Source organism: Molossus molossus, unplaced genomic scaffold, assembly GCF_014108415.1.
Source record: "Molossus molossus isolate mMolMol1 unplaced genomic scaffold, mMolMol1.p scaffold_m16_p_17, whole genome shotgun sequence".
NCBI classification, from domain to species: domain Eukaryota; kingdom Metazoa; phylum Chordata; class Mammalia; order Chiroptera; family Molossidae; genus Molossus; species Molossus molossus.
The window spans coordinates 60,324,390-60,338,763 of NW_023425352.1; the positions used below are offsets into that span (position 1 = coordinate 60,324,390).

Genomic DNA, 14,374 nt, shown 5'->3' on the forward strand with positions numbered 1-14,374 from the left:
TCAGAACTCACAGACAGCCAGTCGGTACTGCAGGCAGCCCTTGTCGTTCCACTTCCCGTCTGTGTACATCTCCACACACTTTTCTTTGCCCCGACCTCTGGGCTCCCCTTGGTACCAGTTGGTGTAATTCACGGGAGCCCCATCCAGGTAGTAGAAGACTCCAGGGGTAGGGCCCTCGACCAAGCCCAGGTAGGCGTAAGTGTTGTGCTTCTTCACGATGCTTGCAATGGCCTCATTCTCTTCTGGACTCCTGGGGACTGCGATCTTACCACCCGCTTTGAGACAGGTCTCTCTAATGGCATCGAAATTGGCCGACTGTCCATTGGTGGAAAAGATCTTATCTCCCACTATCAGCACGGAACCCAGCAAACTGAGGACTGAGAGCAGAGGAATCTGGGTCAGGCACTGACCTCTGGGTCTCACTTGGGCTCTCTGCCTTTATACTCTCTCCAGTCTCTTCATCTCTGCCTCTCTGTCTTCCCTCCATCTTCCAATCCTAATTTCCCTAAATTCTCCTATGCTCTCATCATTCTATTCATTCACTCACACATTTAACCCCTACTTATAACTGTCTTATTATGTGCCCCAAACTGCAATTTCTGGGATTCAATAGAAAGCAAGATAGTCAGAGAACTTGTTTTCCCATGACATAGGGAGCTAATCTGTGTCTACCTCTGTCCCCTGTGGGCCACCACAGACATAAGAACAGAGAAACATCATTATTTTTCCTAAGACATGCATGTCCAGGTTTTGCAGCCTGGTGCTGAGGATGAGGGGGACTTACGGGAAATCCCCTATCCAATAGGCCCTAAAGGGTCCCTTACCTCCCATTGACTTCCAGGTTTGATGTCTGAGGTCTTGGATTGTGGTTTGGAGCTCTTCATCCAGATATGCTGGAAGCCCTGTGGAGGAAACCCCATCCAGGATGAGGGCCAGCCACCAGGGACTCCCACTTGCAGCCAAGTAGGTACGATACCACCTGCAAGCCTGGCATTCTTCGCTCTACTCGTCCATACCTACTACCCAGGCCCCACGTTGTGAGGGTCCACTGTGCTGGAGTGTGCTTGCACACTCCCTCCACACTTGTCCTTCCACGCAGCCTTGCACCTGCTGAGCGCCTCCCTGCCCTCCTCTCTACCAGAGCCTTTCGTGGCTCTGTCTGCCCACTTCTGTAGGTTTTTCTGGTTTCTGGGCAGAGCCCCTTCTCCCACCCTCCACCAAGGGCAGGTGTGGTTCTCTCTGCCCTCTCCTGATGGACCTGGAGAACTGCTTAGCATTTCAGAGCTTCCCTCTGCATGTGGGGCTCCCAATCACACCATCTGCTTGGATCTGTGGTCCAGATACACCCCCCCACACACCTTTCAGATTGCCCCTGGTGTCACAACCCTAAGAAGTGCCTCCCCTGTCCCCCAGGACTGCCCCATTTCCTACTCCCAATGCCCTGTGTCTCCCCTACAGCAGCCGTGGTGCATGGAGTACTTTTAATACCCATTGGTCCCTGCATCATGGCCTACTACCCAGATCCCCCCGATTTCTCTCCTCAACCTCACATTCTCTCATTTAGGTTGAGCAATATGCCCTTTGGGGGCCTCCACAGTTTTGTCTGATCCCCATCATCCCTCATGTGACGACAATCACATGGGCACTATACCCATGTTGCCAGTGCCCACCTTCCCTACCTTGCTCACCTGGAGGGCCCCTCTCACCAGGGTCTCCCTTTTCTCCAGGCTCACCATCCATGCCAGGGGCTCCATTCAGCCCATCACGCCCAGGGAGGCCTGGCATTCCTCCAGGGGGGCCCATGAGGCCTGCAGAGAGAAGGGGACATGGGTGGATGGTATCTGTCATTCACAACAGGGCTGGACTCCTGTGACTGGACCTTCATTATCAGCCAGGCTGCCTCATCTGTCAATACATAGGCACTTTAGGAGAGACCCTACATGGCTGCTCCAATTTTTTTTTTTTATCTTCACCCAAGGACATTTTTCCATTTTTTGTTCAGATAGAGTGGGAGGGAGAGAGAGGAAGAGAGAGAGAGAGAGGAACATTGACGTGAAAGGGACACATCGAATGGCTGCCACCCGCACGACCAACTAGGGCTGGGGACAAACTGCAACCGAAGTACGTGCCCTTAGCGGGAACCGAACCCGGATCTCTCTGGACCGCAGGCCGACGCTCTAACTGCTGAGCCAAACCGGCCAGGGCACTGCTCCAATCTTTGGCCCCTGGAAACTTCCACCATGCCCTACCATCCAGCTGAACCTTGGACCAATAATCCAGAACCTGAACACATGAGGCTCCTGAAAATAGGTCACTGTCCCTCAGCTGAGGGAGGGGTCTCCCAGCCAGTACCTGGAGGTCCGGGGTCTCCTTTGATGCCATCTCTTCCATCTCTCCCTGGCAGGCCATGGGATCCTGGAGTGCCAGGGATGCCCGGGCTTCCAGAACAAACTTCCTTCACATCGCACTCAGTGCCAGAGACCAGCAGCAGGACGAGGGTGAGGGCCAAAGAGCACAGCAGCATGGCTCCTGTTCCAGCTGCTCCTCCTGCGGGACGAGGGGCCGCCAGCCCACCTGAGGCGTGTGAAAGGTCTCCCTCCCTCCCTCACACAGCTGAGCCTAAGGGCCAGGGCAGCTACAGACAGGAGCTCTGGGAAGACCCAAACTGTCCTTGCAAACTCAGAATCGTCTGCGTCTGACATGGTCTCACCCCCACTGCTCTGGCTTGAGGTAGTGTGGTACCTGGGCCAGTGAGGAGATACAGGGTAAAGAGCTCTGGAGAGTCAGGACCTAGGCTCTAACAGAGTCTCTGTTTGCACCTTGCTGTGTGACCACGGCGAACTCACTCTGCCACTCTTCCCTCAGCTAAAACTTCTGTGCCCTGGAGACAGGCCTGCCCTGCCCCTCCCAGGCTGTTGGGAGGAGGGATGTGGTCACTCACTCACTCCGTCTGTCCCTTATACTCTCAGCTGCCCTCTTTTCAGGTTCTAAGGGCTCCTGTTCCCAAGGATGAATGAAGATGACCAGGCTCCATGGCCTGGACACTCCAAGATGGGGAGACTCCTCCTCCTGCTGGGGTCACCCCTTGTCCTTGGCAGTTTGCTCTCTGCTCCCTGTCAGGTTTTGCAGAATAGAAATGGACCTGGCTGAGGAACCCAGAAAAATATAAGAATATTTGCAATCCCATCTGCTTGCACCCATAGGTAAAATTCTGTGAAACCGCAGGGGTGTGTGGGGAGGCCCCCTCCTTCCCAGCCTGGCCCTGAGTTAAGCCTGTGACTGCTGGGCTGGTTCTCACTGTCTGCAGTGCGCGCCCTGGGAACACCCAGGGGCTGGGGCTGAACTCACCCACCAGCACAGCCACGTGGATCTCGGCCTCCAGGTCAGAGCGGACAGGGCACGGCACCATTTATACAGAGGCAGGCTGCCACGCTTCCTCCCCACCGCAGAGGCCCCGTCACCAGGCCGTGCTCCAGGCCAGGTGGCAGTGGCCGTCTTGTTTACACAGCACTTTTCCTCACAGAGCACTCGGGCTGGAGGGCACTTAGACCTGCTAGAGGGAAACTCCAGGTCTGTGAGAGGGACATTTCCCAGGGGCCGGAGGCCCCCTGCCCTCCCTCACCCCATCTCCAAGCAGCGCAGGATGAGAGCACTTACATAGGGCCCGATGGAGCACACGGCGAGGAAGCCCTCCCCTCCTGGGCCTTGGCACCCTTCCGGGCTGGTGACACACTCACTGCCAAGGACCACTCCCAAGTGCCCACCACCAGGAGAGAACACACTGGGGCTGGACTCCTCCCAGGAGAGCAGAGGCAGATGAGCCACATGCAGGGGCCACACACGTGGCCCCTCTCTGGGGCCGAGCCAGCTCTAGCTCTTGGAAGGGTCCGTGTGGTTCCGGACAGTACAGAGCCCTGGCTCAAGCTGAAGGTGGTCGGGCTGATCTGGAACAAAACGCCTGTCCTGGGACATGCCTAAGCACTGAGCTCCCTGGGCCTCCCAGCTCCTGCCTCTAGACCCCGCAGCTCAGTTGATGGGCATGTGGTTTGGAGTCATGGGTAATGACTGTGGCATCAGAGGTAATGCCTGTTCCCCTTTGCTCTGTGCTGGCAGATTCGGCTGTGGGCAGGCAGGGCAGGCAGGGCAGGGCCCGGGAAGTCAGGAGAGCAGCAGTTTCTGCATTTGGCCGTGGGCGATGTCTGATAACCTGCAATGGTGATGTCTTTAAGTGGTGGAATAATATACAAAGCTGTAATTGAGGAGATCCCCAGTTCAAGCCACTTGAGTAGGAGGGAATCTCAAACTGTAGGGTTGATAACAGTGGGGACCCAAGACAAGAAAAAATTGCCTTGCGTACTTGTCAGTGGCTTAAAAATCTCGAGATCCTCTTCAGGAAGAACTGGAGGACTTTAGGGAAGTAGGAGCTCAGCTGATGGAACCCACTCCTCGGGACAGGAAGCCAGCCAGAGCCCACTTGGAGTGCTGAGTGTTTTCAGCTGCCCAGACCTGCCGGCCACGTGCCCTGGTGTGGGTGCCAGGCCAAGGCAGGTGGGGTCAGCTCAGGGGCAGTTCCATCAAAAGGACCTCAGCTCAGCTTGGGGAGGGCAGGCTGCTGCACAGGTGAAGGAGCAGGAACAGAGACCTGCTAGGGCTGATCTTGAAGGGTCTGGAGCGAGGCAGCTGGGATGTCAGGTGCCGTGTGCTTGGTGATGGAGGGTGTGGGTTTAGGAGCAGACACACCTGAGTTGCAATTTGGAGCTACCCATGTGGCCTTGGTCAGATTATATAAACTTTCAGCCTTGGTTTACTTTTTTTATTATTATTTTGAAAGAAATGTGAAATACAGAACAGTTGCAAGTACAGTACAGATTTTTTTCCTGAATATGTAAGAGCAGGTGGCCAATATGATACTCCATCACCCCAGAATAATTTATATTTCACACAAATATGTTTTCCTATACAACAATATAACCATCAAAATCAAGAAATTAGCACGATGTAGATATAATTTTATTAAAAAGTGATAGAATATCATGGGGTATTTTATTTAGTTGTTTAAGTTATCTGTTTATCTAATCATTGAATTCATTTGTGTAGCTTAATGGCAATACATAAACATGTGTCATACACGATTCTAATACAATGACTATGCAACTAGCTACCTGGCCTTGCCCCCTTCTTTGTCCTGGGTCCCAAACTGTCCCTTCTGCAAACTCTAAAAAGAAAACACTGCAAGCGTGCAGAACTGAGGTTGCTTTCTATGTCTCTTTGTTAATCATGATTTTCCCCTATCTGAGGTGTTCTGCCTTTTTAAAAAAATCTTTATTGTTGAATGTATTACAGATGTTCCTCATTTTTCCCCCATTGACCCCCTCCTCCCCACTCCCGCCCCCCTCCCACCTTTTCCCACACTATTGTCTGTGTCCATTGGTTATGCATATAAGTTCTTTGGTTTATTTCTTCCCACCCCCCCAACCCCTTTCCCTTTGAGGTTTGTCAGTGTGGCAATGAATTTGTACTTCTTAATCCCTTCACCGTTTTCACCCATTCCCCCAACCCCCCTCCCATCTGGCAACCAACAAAATGTTCTCTGTATCTATGAGAATGTTTCTGTTCTGCCTGTTCATTTTGTTTGTAGATTCCATTGTCAATAGATATGTATTCATTGCCATTTTGTTTGTTCATAGATTTTATCTTTTTCTTCAAACAGACCCTTCAGCATTTCATATAATAACGGTTTGGTGGTGATGAACTCCTTTAACTTTTTCTTGTCTGGGAAAATCTTTATATGTCCATCGATTCTAAATGACAGCTTTGCAGGATAGAGTAATCTTGGTTGTAGGTTCTTGCTTTTCATCACTCTGAATATTTCTTGCCACTCCCTTCTGGCTTGCAACGTTTCTTTTGAGAAATCAGCTGACAGCCTTATGGGAACTCCCCTGTAGGTAACGAGCTGCCTTTCTCTTGCTGCTTTTAAGATTCTCTCTTTGTCTTGAACCTTTTGCATTTTGATGATGATGTGTCTTGGTGTGGGCCTCTTGGGGTTCATCTTGTTTGGGACTCTCTGTGCTTCCTGGACTTGTATGTCTGTTTCCTTCACCAAGTTAGGGAAGTTTTCTGCCATTACTGTTTCAAATGGGTTTTCAATTTCTTGTTCTCACTCTTCTTCTGGCACCCCCAAAATGTGAATGTTGGCATGCTTGAAGTTGTCCCAGAGGCTCCTTACACTATCCTCATTTTTTTGGATTCTTTTTCCTTTTTGCTGTTCTGATTGGGCGTTTTTGCTTCCTTATATTCCAAATTGATGGTTTGCTTCTTGGATTTATGTACTCTACTATTGAATCTGTGTAAATTATTCTTTATTTCAGTTAATGCCTCCTTCATTTCTGACTGTGCATCCATCATTTCTGACTGGTCCTTTTTGATGCTCTTGAGTCCCTCACTAAGTTCACTGAGGTTCTCACTAAGTTCATTGAGCATCCTTAGAAGCAGTATTTTGAACTCAGCATCTGTTAGGTTGCTTATCTCCATTTCACTTAGTTCTTTTCTTGGGGTTTTGTTCTGTTCTTTCATTTGGGACCTGTTTCTTTGTCTCCTCATTTTGGCTACCTCCCTATGTTTGTTTCTGTGTATTACTTAATGAGAGGTATGGGGCTAGCTAAGACCAGATGCTGCTCGTTTGAAAGAATTTAGGAAAAACCTGAAGCAGGATCCAAGACAGGCCAATCCTATGGTGAAGCAAGTGGCAACAGCTTGGGTGGGCCTGAAAGTTGGGCGGGGCGGGGCGGGGTGGGGCGGGGTGGGGCGGGGCGGGGCGGGGCGGGGCGGGCTGGGCCTCAGGGAGTCAGCAGGGCGGGGCTACCAGTGTGAGCCAGGTTGCTGGAGTCCCAGATATGGTGGCTGTCTGCCGCCCCAGGGAAGGGCTCACCAAAGGAACAAAGGCCTCTGACAGCACGTTTGTCCCGGAGAAAGCCCTCTCTCCAGCCCTCGCTCCAGTGCCAAACAGCTCAGTTCTTCCCTGTATGTCTCTGGTGCCCCTCGAGCTGCCTCCCCTCCAAGCTCAGAGGGAGAGAGTCCGATAAGTCCGTGCTCGGGCCCGTTAAGAGGACCTGCCCCTGTAATCCATTTAAATTCTCTACCATAATGTTTCTATAGGCAGAGGAGTGTGTTCATTTTAATTGACCTAAAGACAAAGGGGTAAGCAAGGCAATTTACTGCTTATATGCAGATCAAGGTCTAATTTCAGGAATCTAGGGCGCAGCGCAACAAAAATGAAGGGCAAGAAATGAACCTGTTATTCCCTGACACAGCACAATAAATACATGCATATTACATTGGTGCCTTTCCAGTGAATGTCATTTTATTTAAAAAGTAATCATAAATCTATTTCTAGTACCTAAAAATGACAATTTGTTTAAAAATCCACATTACTTGTTTTTCTCTTAATTTCTTTTACGAACACAGCCCTCTCATGTTTCCCTCTGCCTTTAGCATTTTCAGTACTATCCTGTGTGCCTTTCAAACTGCAGAGAAGCACACCACGTTTTAGGCTTTTTTGTTAACCTTCACTGAAGTATACCTGACCTAACATTGTGAGGTGTAAGGTGTACATGTTGACTTGACACACGTATATTATGAAATGATTGCCACAGTAATGTCAGTAACTTCATCACCTCAGATTTCTTTTTTGTGGCGAAGACATTTAGGATCTTCTCTCTCGGCAGCTGCTCAAGCACGAAGTGCAGTGCTGTTCACTGGCCGCGACGCTGCACACCCGTCCCCAGCGCTCAGCTTTCAGGAATCGTGCCGTCTGACCGGCATCTCCCGTCTCCCGCATCCCGCCCTGGTAACCCCCACTCCACTCTGTTTCCACGACTCAGGTGTTTTTAGAGTCCACATACAAGTGCATCACACTGTTTGTATTTTTCTGTCTGACTTATTTCAGTTAGTATAATGTCTTCAAGGTCCATCCACATTGTTGCAAATGGCAACCATGTTGCTCATGGTTGAATTGGATAATATTCCATTATATATATATCTCCCATACGTACCCATTCACACATAGGCAGACTTTTCGGTGGTTCTCATAGCGTGGCTGTCACGAATCATGCTGACATGAAGGTGGGAGTGTAGTATCTGTTCAAGATGCTGCGTCCACTGCCTCACTGTGGACGGTTAGACCAGTAGAGCTGTCCGGGCAGGCCCTCACCCCCAGGCCTGCTGTCCTCAGCCCGTTTTTGGTGTATCAGTTAATGTGATCATTCTCTGAAAAAAATATAAGCTTGGGCCTGAATTCAAATATTCTTTTAGAGTTTTCTGTTTTCATCATGGAAAAAAACAAAAAAACCTTACTGTGTCCGCGAGGGTCTCGTTACCTAACCTTCCACGTCGCCCCACCTCATCGTCCGCACTGAAGCCTCACAGCGGATGAACTAGAGAGAGGGGCCCCGACGAGTCCACGCGAGGTCCAGTCCCGCGGGCAGAGGAAGCGGAGGAGCAGGGCTGCCTCCCTCGGTCTCTTCGCACCCACATTCTCTGTGCCCCAGCTCCGGCTGAGAGCTGGGAGGGCCTTAAGGTGATGGCCAGAGACCTGTCCTCAGGTGTGCATAAGGAGACAAGGAGTGAGGTGGGCCACTATGGCAGTGGGGGTGCAGGACTCAGGGAACGAGGCCCATCTAGTCTGGGGGAGTGGCGGGGGACAGCATCTGTGCCGGCTCCTTGGAGGGAAAGACATGAGCAGGTTTGAACGGTGGGGAAAGGGGCCTTCCAGGTCGGGAAAGCAGCCTAAACAAAGGGCTGGAGGGGAGCTAGGTCATGGTATTCCGTAATAATATGACGCTGCTGAGTCAGCTATGAGAACTTCCACAGAACTCTCTAGAGAGGGTTGCTTTCCTGGTCCTGTGGTCTGGATGTGTTCTGCTCTGTCTGTGTGCAGTGCCCTTCTGTGAATCCTGTGTTTAATTAGCCTCAGATTACAGCAATAATATCTGAATCCATTGCTCCCAGATATTCTCAAGCATTTCAGAAGGGACCAGAGCCTCTCTTCCTAAAGGCCTGTCATGCTTGGCCCCACGTTCTGGGATGCTGGAGCAATATCCCCCTACACTGAGATTGGGGGCCTCATATTGGCTATAGTCTGAGTTTCATTTTCTAAAAGTCTTGATTGTCCAAGAACAGAGGAAGGTCCCTGAAGCTTTCAGCTTCAAGTGGCTCAAGAATGGGCCAGGGAGGGAGGTCCAACCCTCAGCCTGCTCCTCCACAGTGTCCTGAAGGCTCCTGACCTCAGCAAAGAGGCTGCTGCCACCCTTGGCTGAGACGCCGAAGGACCACCCACCCCGACAGCAGCAGTGAGTCCACCGTGGCCAGGGCTGCCTTGACCGCAGGGCAGCCCTAGTGGAGATCGAACACAAGGCATGCATACAGTGGAAAGTTTCTGGTATCCACATTTAAATAAAAAATTAAAAACAGGTGAAATTTATTTTAATGATTTTTAACCCAGTATGTTCCAAATATTATTTTTGCATCACTTGTTACCTATTTTTCATTCATGTTTTTTCTTACTGGATCTTCACAATCTGATGTGCATTTCGCACGTGCAGCACGTGTCCGTCTGGGGAGACGGACGCGTTCCCAGGGCTCCTCTGGCTCGGGCTGGAGGCTGCAGCTCGGCCATGCAGGCCCCCCGGGCAAGCCTGGGCCCACTGTGTGCACCACTCGGGAGGAAGCTGAGTGTGCTGAGGAAGAAAATAACTGTAAGGAGTCAATTTTAGGAAGGGTGTCTGGAAAGGAGAGCGCTCAGGATGGGTGATGTTTCGGCTGAGACCTGCAGGATGAGAGGGAGGAGGCCATTTGGAGAGAGCATACGAGCTTCGCTGGCAAAAAGAATGTGTGTGCAGAGGTCCTAGAACAGGACAGTGGCCTGTTGGGGAAACAAAAGACCAAGAAGGCTGAAGTGTGGTGAGAGGCCGAGGGGCTCAGAATGAGGGCAGAGACATGGACACTGTCAGGCATGTGGGGTCATGGACTTCATTCTGAAAAAAAAAAACCACCAAAAAAAAAAACCACCTTGAGTTTATTGCATCAGATATGAAAATGATCAGATTTACACTTCCTTTTTATTCCCTGCTCCTTCCCACCTCACCAATGACCCCCACTGACGGATACAGCAGGCAGTCCTCAGGGCTCCCATCATGGACCACCCACACCACTTCCATCGGTCCCTGCACCTTCTTTTCTGGAAACTGTCCTCACTTCGTCCAGGGCACCAGGTTCCCGCTTCTCCTGCCCGCTGGCCACACCCTCGCGGTCTCCTGGTCTCCAGCTCGCGGCGGCGGCCCTCTGCCTCGGAGAGCTGGGGGTGAGCACCTTTCAGGACACACTCTCCTCTTGCCATCGCCAGCTTCCTCTCCGGTCAGGGTCCCAGCATCTAACCTATCTCAGCAAGGCTTACCTTTCCCTCACAAGGGAAGAGAGAAAGAAAGAATCACCGATGGAAACAAACAGCCCCCCCGGGCTCCACCCAGGATGTTCACAGTGGTGGGCCTGATGCCTGGGCCGGAAGGTCCCTTCTCTGCTGCCACCCTCCCGAGCCCACTGGGAGGCAGTGAGCATCTCCCTGGCTGCTCTGGCCAAACCTTCAGGGTCACAGCTCAGGAGCCTCCTTAAAAGAAAACCATCTTCTAAGGAATGGCCATCTCTTTTTTGCTGTGCTCACAATTGAAGGACTGTGGGAAACAGTGTGGGGGGCAGGGGAGAGGGAGTTCAGATGTTAATTTTGAGAAGACTCGATCATTCCACCATTCTCATTCCAAAACGTGGCTCAATCCTGTGCCACCCAACCCACTTGACCAGATGGACTCCATTCATCCACTTGTTTAAACTTGCACCGACATTTCCTGAGTTCCTACCTGGTACCAGCCTAGGTGCAAAACACATATTAAAGGCGGGCAGCAGAACCAGACACAAAGGACACAGGGTGGCAGTGCTTGGGGCAGGAGAAGTTCTGCAGAAGATGGAGAGACCACCTGCATTGGTGGGCCCTTGGCACCACCCTAAGCCCCATACAGTCTCATTGGGCTAAAGAGATAATAAAAGATGACAATGCAGGTAGAGTTTCTGAATGACTGGTGTGGGGAAAACGTGACCCTTTCCGCACGTGTCCCACTCCTACATGATGGCAGGGACCCACTCCCCACAGACCAGCCCAATGTCTGCCCTCTAACTCTAGGCCCTTCTGAAACGGCCCCTGGTGTGTGGCTGCTGCTGTCCAGTCTGCTCACACAGAGGGCCCCTTCGGCCAGGTGGGTGCTGGAGATGTGATTCACTGACCCAGGAGAAACTGTAAACAGACAAAGACTTCAGCTTCAATTTAGCACTTCTCTGAAACAAGTTTCACCAAAAACATCTTGGTTTTCTGGGGGATGGCATTAATATAAAAATTATGAATATGAATATACATACATACACATAAAACTGAATGTGTGCTTCTTATATGGCCTGAGCCAGAGAAACTCAGCCCTCTGTGAACCTGGCACGGGCCCCACCCTCTGCTAAAGCTGGGACTCTAACTCCAAGCTGCATGGCCATGTTCCCACTCGAGATGTGGGGGCACACACTGGGTCCTGGACCTCACATGCCCGAAGTCAGGAGCCAGGCTGAGAGGAACTTTCAGAGTGGGCAGAGCCTTCAGGAGTGCAACTGTGGCAGGTGACCACAGGGCCGCAGGGCCGCTGGCCACTAGCTATGTCTGCTTCCATCCAAAAGCCCCGTCCAGGCAGCCAAGCAGCACTGTCCCTGGGACACATCCCATGGACAGGTTCCGAGTGGCTTTTGTGTCTGGGGGGAGGGTATGTGTGGAGAGCATGTAGGTATCATATTAGCTCTGTGTATGCATCCATGTGTGTCTGTGTAAATATGGGAGTGTCTGGATGTGTGCCATATCAGTGTGTGTGTGCATAGTGGCCAGTCCCTTAGGAGGGGTCACTAGCCCTGGAAAGGTGCTGCCATCTGGCAGTGTCTGCGCCTGCCCTGCCCCCAGGAGCCACAGGGAGAGCACTGGCAGCCTTGCTGCACGTGCCATGAGGACCACACCCACCTATCGGCCCCATAATCGAGGTGATGAGGTCACTCCTGAACAGAGGACTGCAGCTCTCCGCGAAATGAGAGGCTATGCCAGGTGGGGACTGGCAGCCTCCAGCAGCAGGATCCTGGGCTCCATGCAAGTGTTGGTTCCCAAGCCTGCAACCCTCCCCCAACAAGAGGAGTATTTTAGACTCAAAAATACCCTTTCCAGATCTGCAGAGCCTGATGTCAACCACCCCTTCTCCCTCCCTCAGAGGTGCCCATCCTTCTCTGCCATTAAGGACGCCAGCCATTACAACAGCAAGGTGGGCTGGGAGGGAGCCCGATGCAAGCACACGCAGAATTCCATCCCATGTTTACTGGGGCGCTGCTCCTCATTCATGATGCTGACCCTGCCACGTACCTCAGTTTTTATACCTGTAGAATGGGCACGAGGACAGTCCTAGCTGAGAGACATGGGACAGCGTTCATGTGTATGAGCCTTTCCACGGACAAAAGGACTTTCCTAACAGAGGAGAAAGGAGGAGCATTCCCTGGGACACAAAGGAGCACAGGCGCAGCAAAGCCCTGGGAAGTCTGGTCAGAATGACGAACATTTGTAACTGGACAGTCCTGTTCTAGAGAGATGGAACGTTGGGAAAGGAGTCCTGACCTCTCAGGGGCTCTGAATGGCCTCATGTATCCGTGGTGAGGGATGGAGGTCTCTGGTTCCTGGGGCTGATCCCCACGGAGTACCCAGAACTCTCTAGGAGGAGCCCCTCCTCTATCCCCAGGGAATGAGTGAGTCAGTTCTGCCCTCTGGTGTCCACAGGAAAAACTGCAGCTGCATAATGTACACACCAATGTCACACGCTACCTATTCCTTCATACCACCTTCCTGAGAGCTCCTTTGTACCAGGTGCTATGACTGCACAGGAGATGCAGTGTAACCTCTGAATCCCCAGGCAGTCTCTGCCCTGTGCCAGGGCTCTTCTGGCTCTGTCCCATCCCTATTTGTCCACCGAAGCGGTTCAGTGCTATATGTCTGGAGAACCATAATGTGAACCACTGTCCATTGCTGAGCCCCTGCTAGGTACCAGGTTCGAGCTAGTAGACCCTTCACGTCTACCATCTCTCTCCCAGACTCACTGGAAGGGAGGCTTGCTTATAACAGAGGAGGAAACTACAGCTTGGTGAGGTTCCATAGTGTCCAGAGGTGGACAGCATGCAGGTGCTAGAACCTGGTTCGACCCCTTTCCAGCTGACCCCAGAGCATTGTAGGCATGGTTTCCCTGAAGAACCCAGAACATTCTCTGCTCACAATGCCCACAGCTGTGGATCAAGCCCTGGACAGGCTCTGCCTAGACTGTTACTCGGCAAGGTGAACGTCTTCCAAGCCTAAGGTCCTGGGACTGCTTACTCTATCACCCAGAGGCTCCATCCAGCCTTGCTCTTTGCCCACATCCAGCCCTGAACATGCTTGGTCCTGACTCAGCTGGACTGCTAGGCACAGCAACTCGCACTTCAATCCCCAGTCCCAAGGCTGAAGATGCCCCAGAGCTTAGCATGGGCTGCCTAAGGCCCTTGGAAAATGCATTGTACAGACAGTGGTGACACTGGGTCAGGCTCTTTGTTCTAGATGAAGAGCCTGATGGCCCCAGTGGCCCAGATCCCCTCGTAAGGTGGGACAGAGATGAGAATCCCAGCCTGTACCCACCTTCTGCTGGAAGAGGGGGTGGAGAACACCCTCCTGCCCTAGCCTTTAGGAGGGGAGCAGAGCAGGGTGTGTGTGGGGAGCCTGGCAGCCAGGCGTCCGAGTGGAGGGCTCACGTGTCTCCTGAGAAACCCCGTCTGCATGGGATGGGTGAGGAAGGAGCTGTACCAGAAACTGCTTAGCCGCAGCCTCTGCCCCTTCGCCTCAGGTGCGCCCTCATCTGGCGAGGGCGTTGCTCAGCTCCCGAGCTCTCAACCAACGGTGGTGAGCGTTTGGTTCAAGGCACAGAATCTGGCTCTGAGAAGAAGAACAGTTCTTTCCAGCTTTCCTTTGAGATCTTTGCAGCCCTTTCTGTAGCTCCAACCCCATTTCGAACACGTCCAGGACACTGGGCGCCTGGGCCTTGTCTTCTAGCCCGGGGAACAGCTCGGCGGGAGCTTTACGTTTTCCTAGAAGGGGTGCTGAACTGCTCCGGGCATGCTCCTTGTCTTCTGTAGAAGGTCTTTCTTTCTCTGGTTGAATAAGCCCATGAAAAACAAGAGCTATGGCCTGGACACCCTCCACCATCTGCCACTAAAATCCAGGGAGAGCTACACATGG

At 52.0% G+C, this 14,374-nt stretch overlaps 1 protein-coding gene across 2 annotated transcripts; it reads right to left on the minus strand.

Moving 5' to 3' along the window:
* On the minus strand, positions 1 to 2,545 carry LOC118632558 (pulmonary surfactant-associated protein A-like). Of its 2 annotated transcripts, none has more exons than XM_036265762.1 (4): positions 2,353 to 2,545; positions 1,689 to 1,808; positions 825 to 902; positions 1 to 377 (listed from the first exon to the last, which is right to left on the minus strand). In XM_036265762.1, exons 1-4 carry the CDS (start codon positions 2,522 to 2,524, stop codon positions 1 to 3), a joined length of 747 nt encoding a protein of 248 aa, XP_036121655.1. In that variant the 5' UTR covers positions 2,525 to 2,545. The 2 variants fall into 2 exon arrangements, with proteins under 2 accessions (XP_036121655.1, XP_036121654.1); XM_036265761.1 differs by having other exon boundaries at positions 1,689 to 1,748; positions 2,440 to 2,524.
* Positions 2,546 to 14,374: the final 11,829 nt, after the last annotated feature.

Excerpts from the sequence above, each read along its gene's own strand:
- LOC118632558 (XM_036265762.1), bottom strand. The coding sequence starts at position 2,524 with ATGCTGCTGTGCTCTTTGGCCCTCACCCTCGTCCTGCTGCTGGTCTCT. Across the intron at positions 903-1,688 it reads TGGTGAGAGGGGCCCTCCAG|GGCTTCCAGCATATCTGGAT; the intron begins GTGAGCAAGGTA and ends TTTCCTCCACAG. Across the intron at positions 378-824 it reads AACCTGGAAGTCAATGGGAG|TCCTCAGTTTGCTGGGTTCC; the intron begins GTAAGGGACCCT and ends CTCTGCTCTCAG.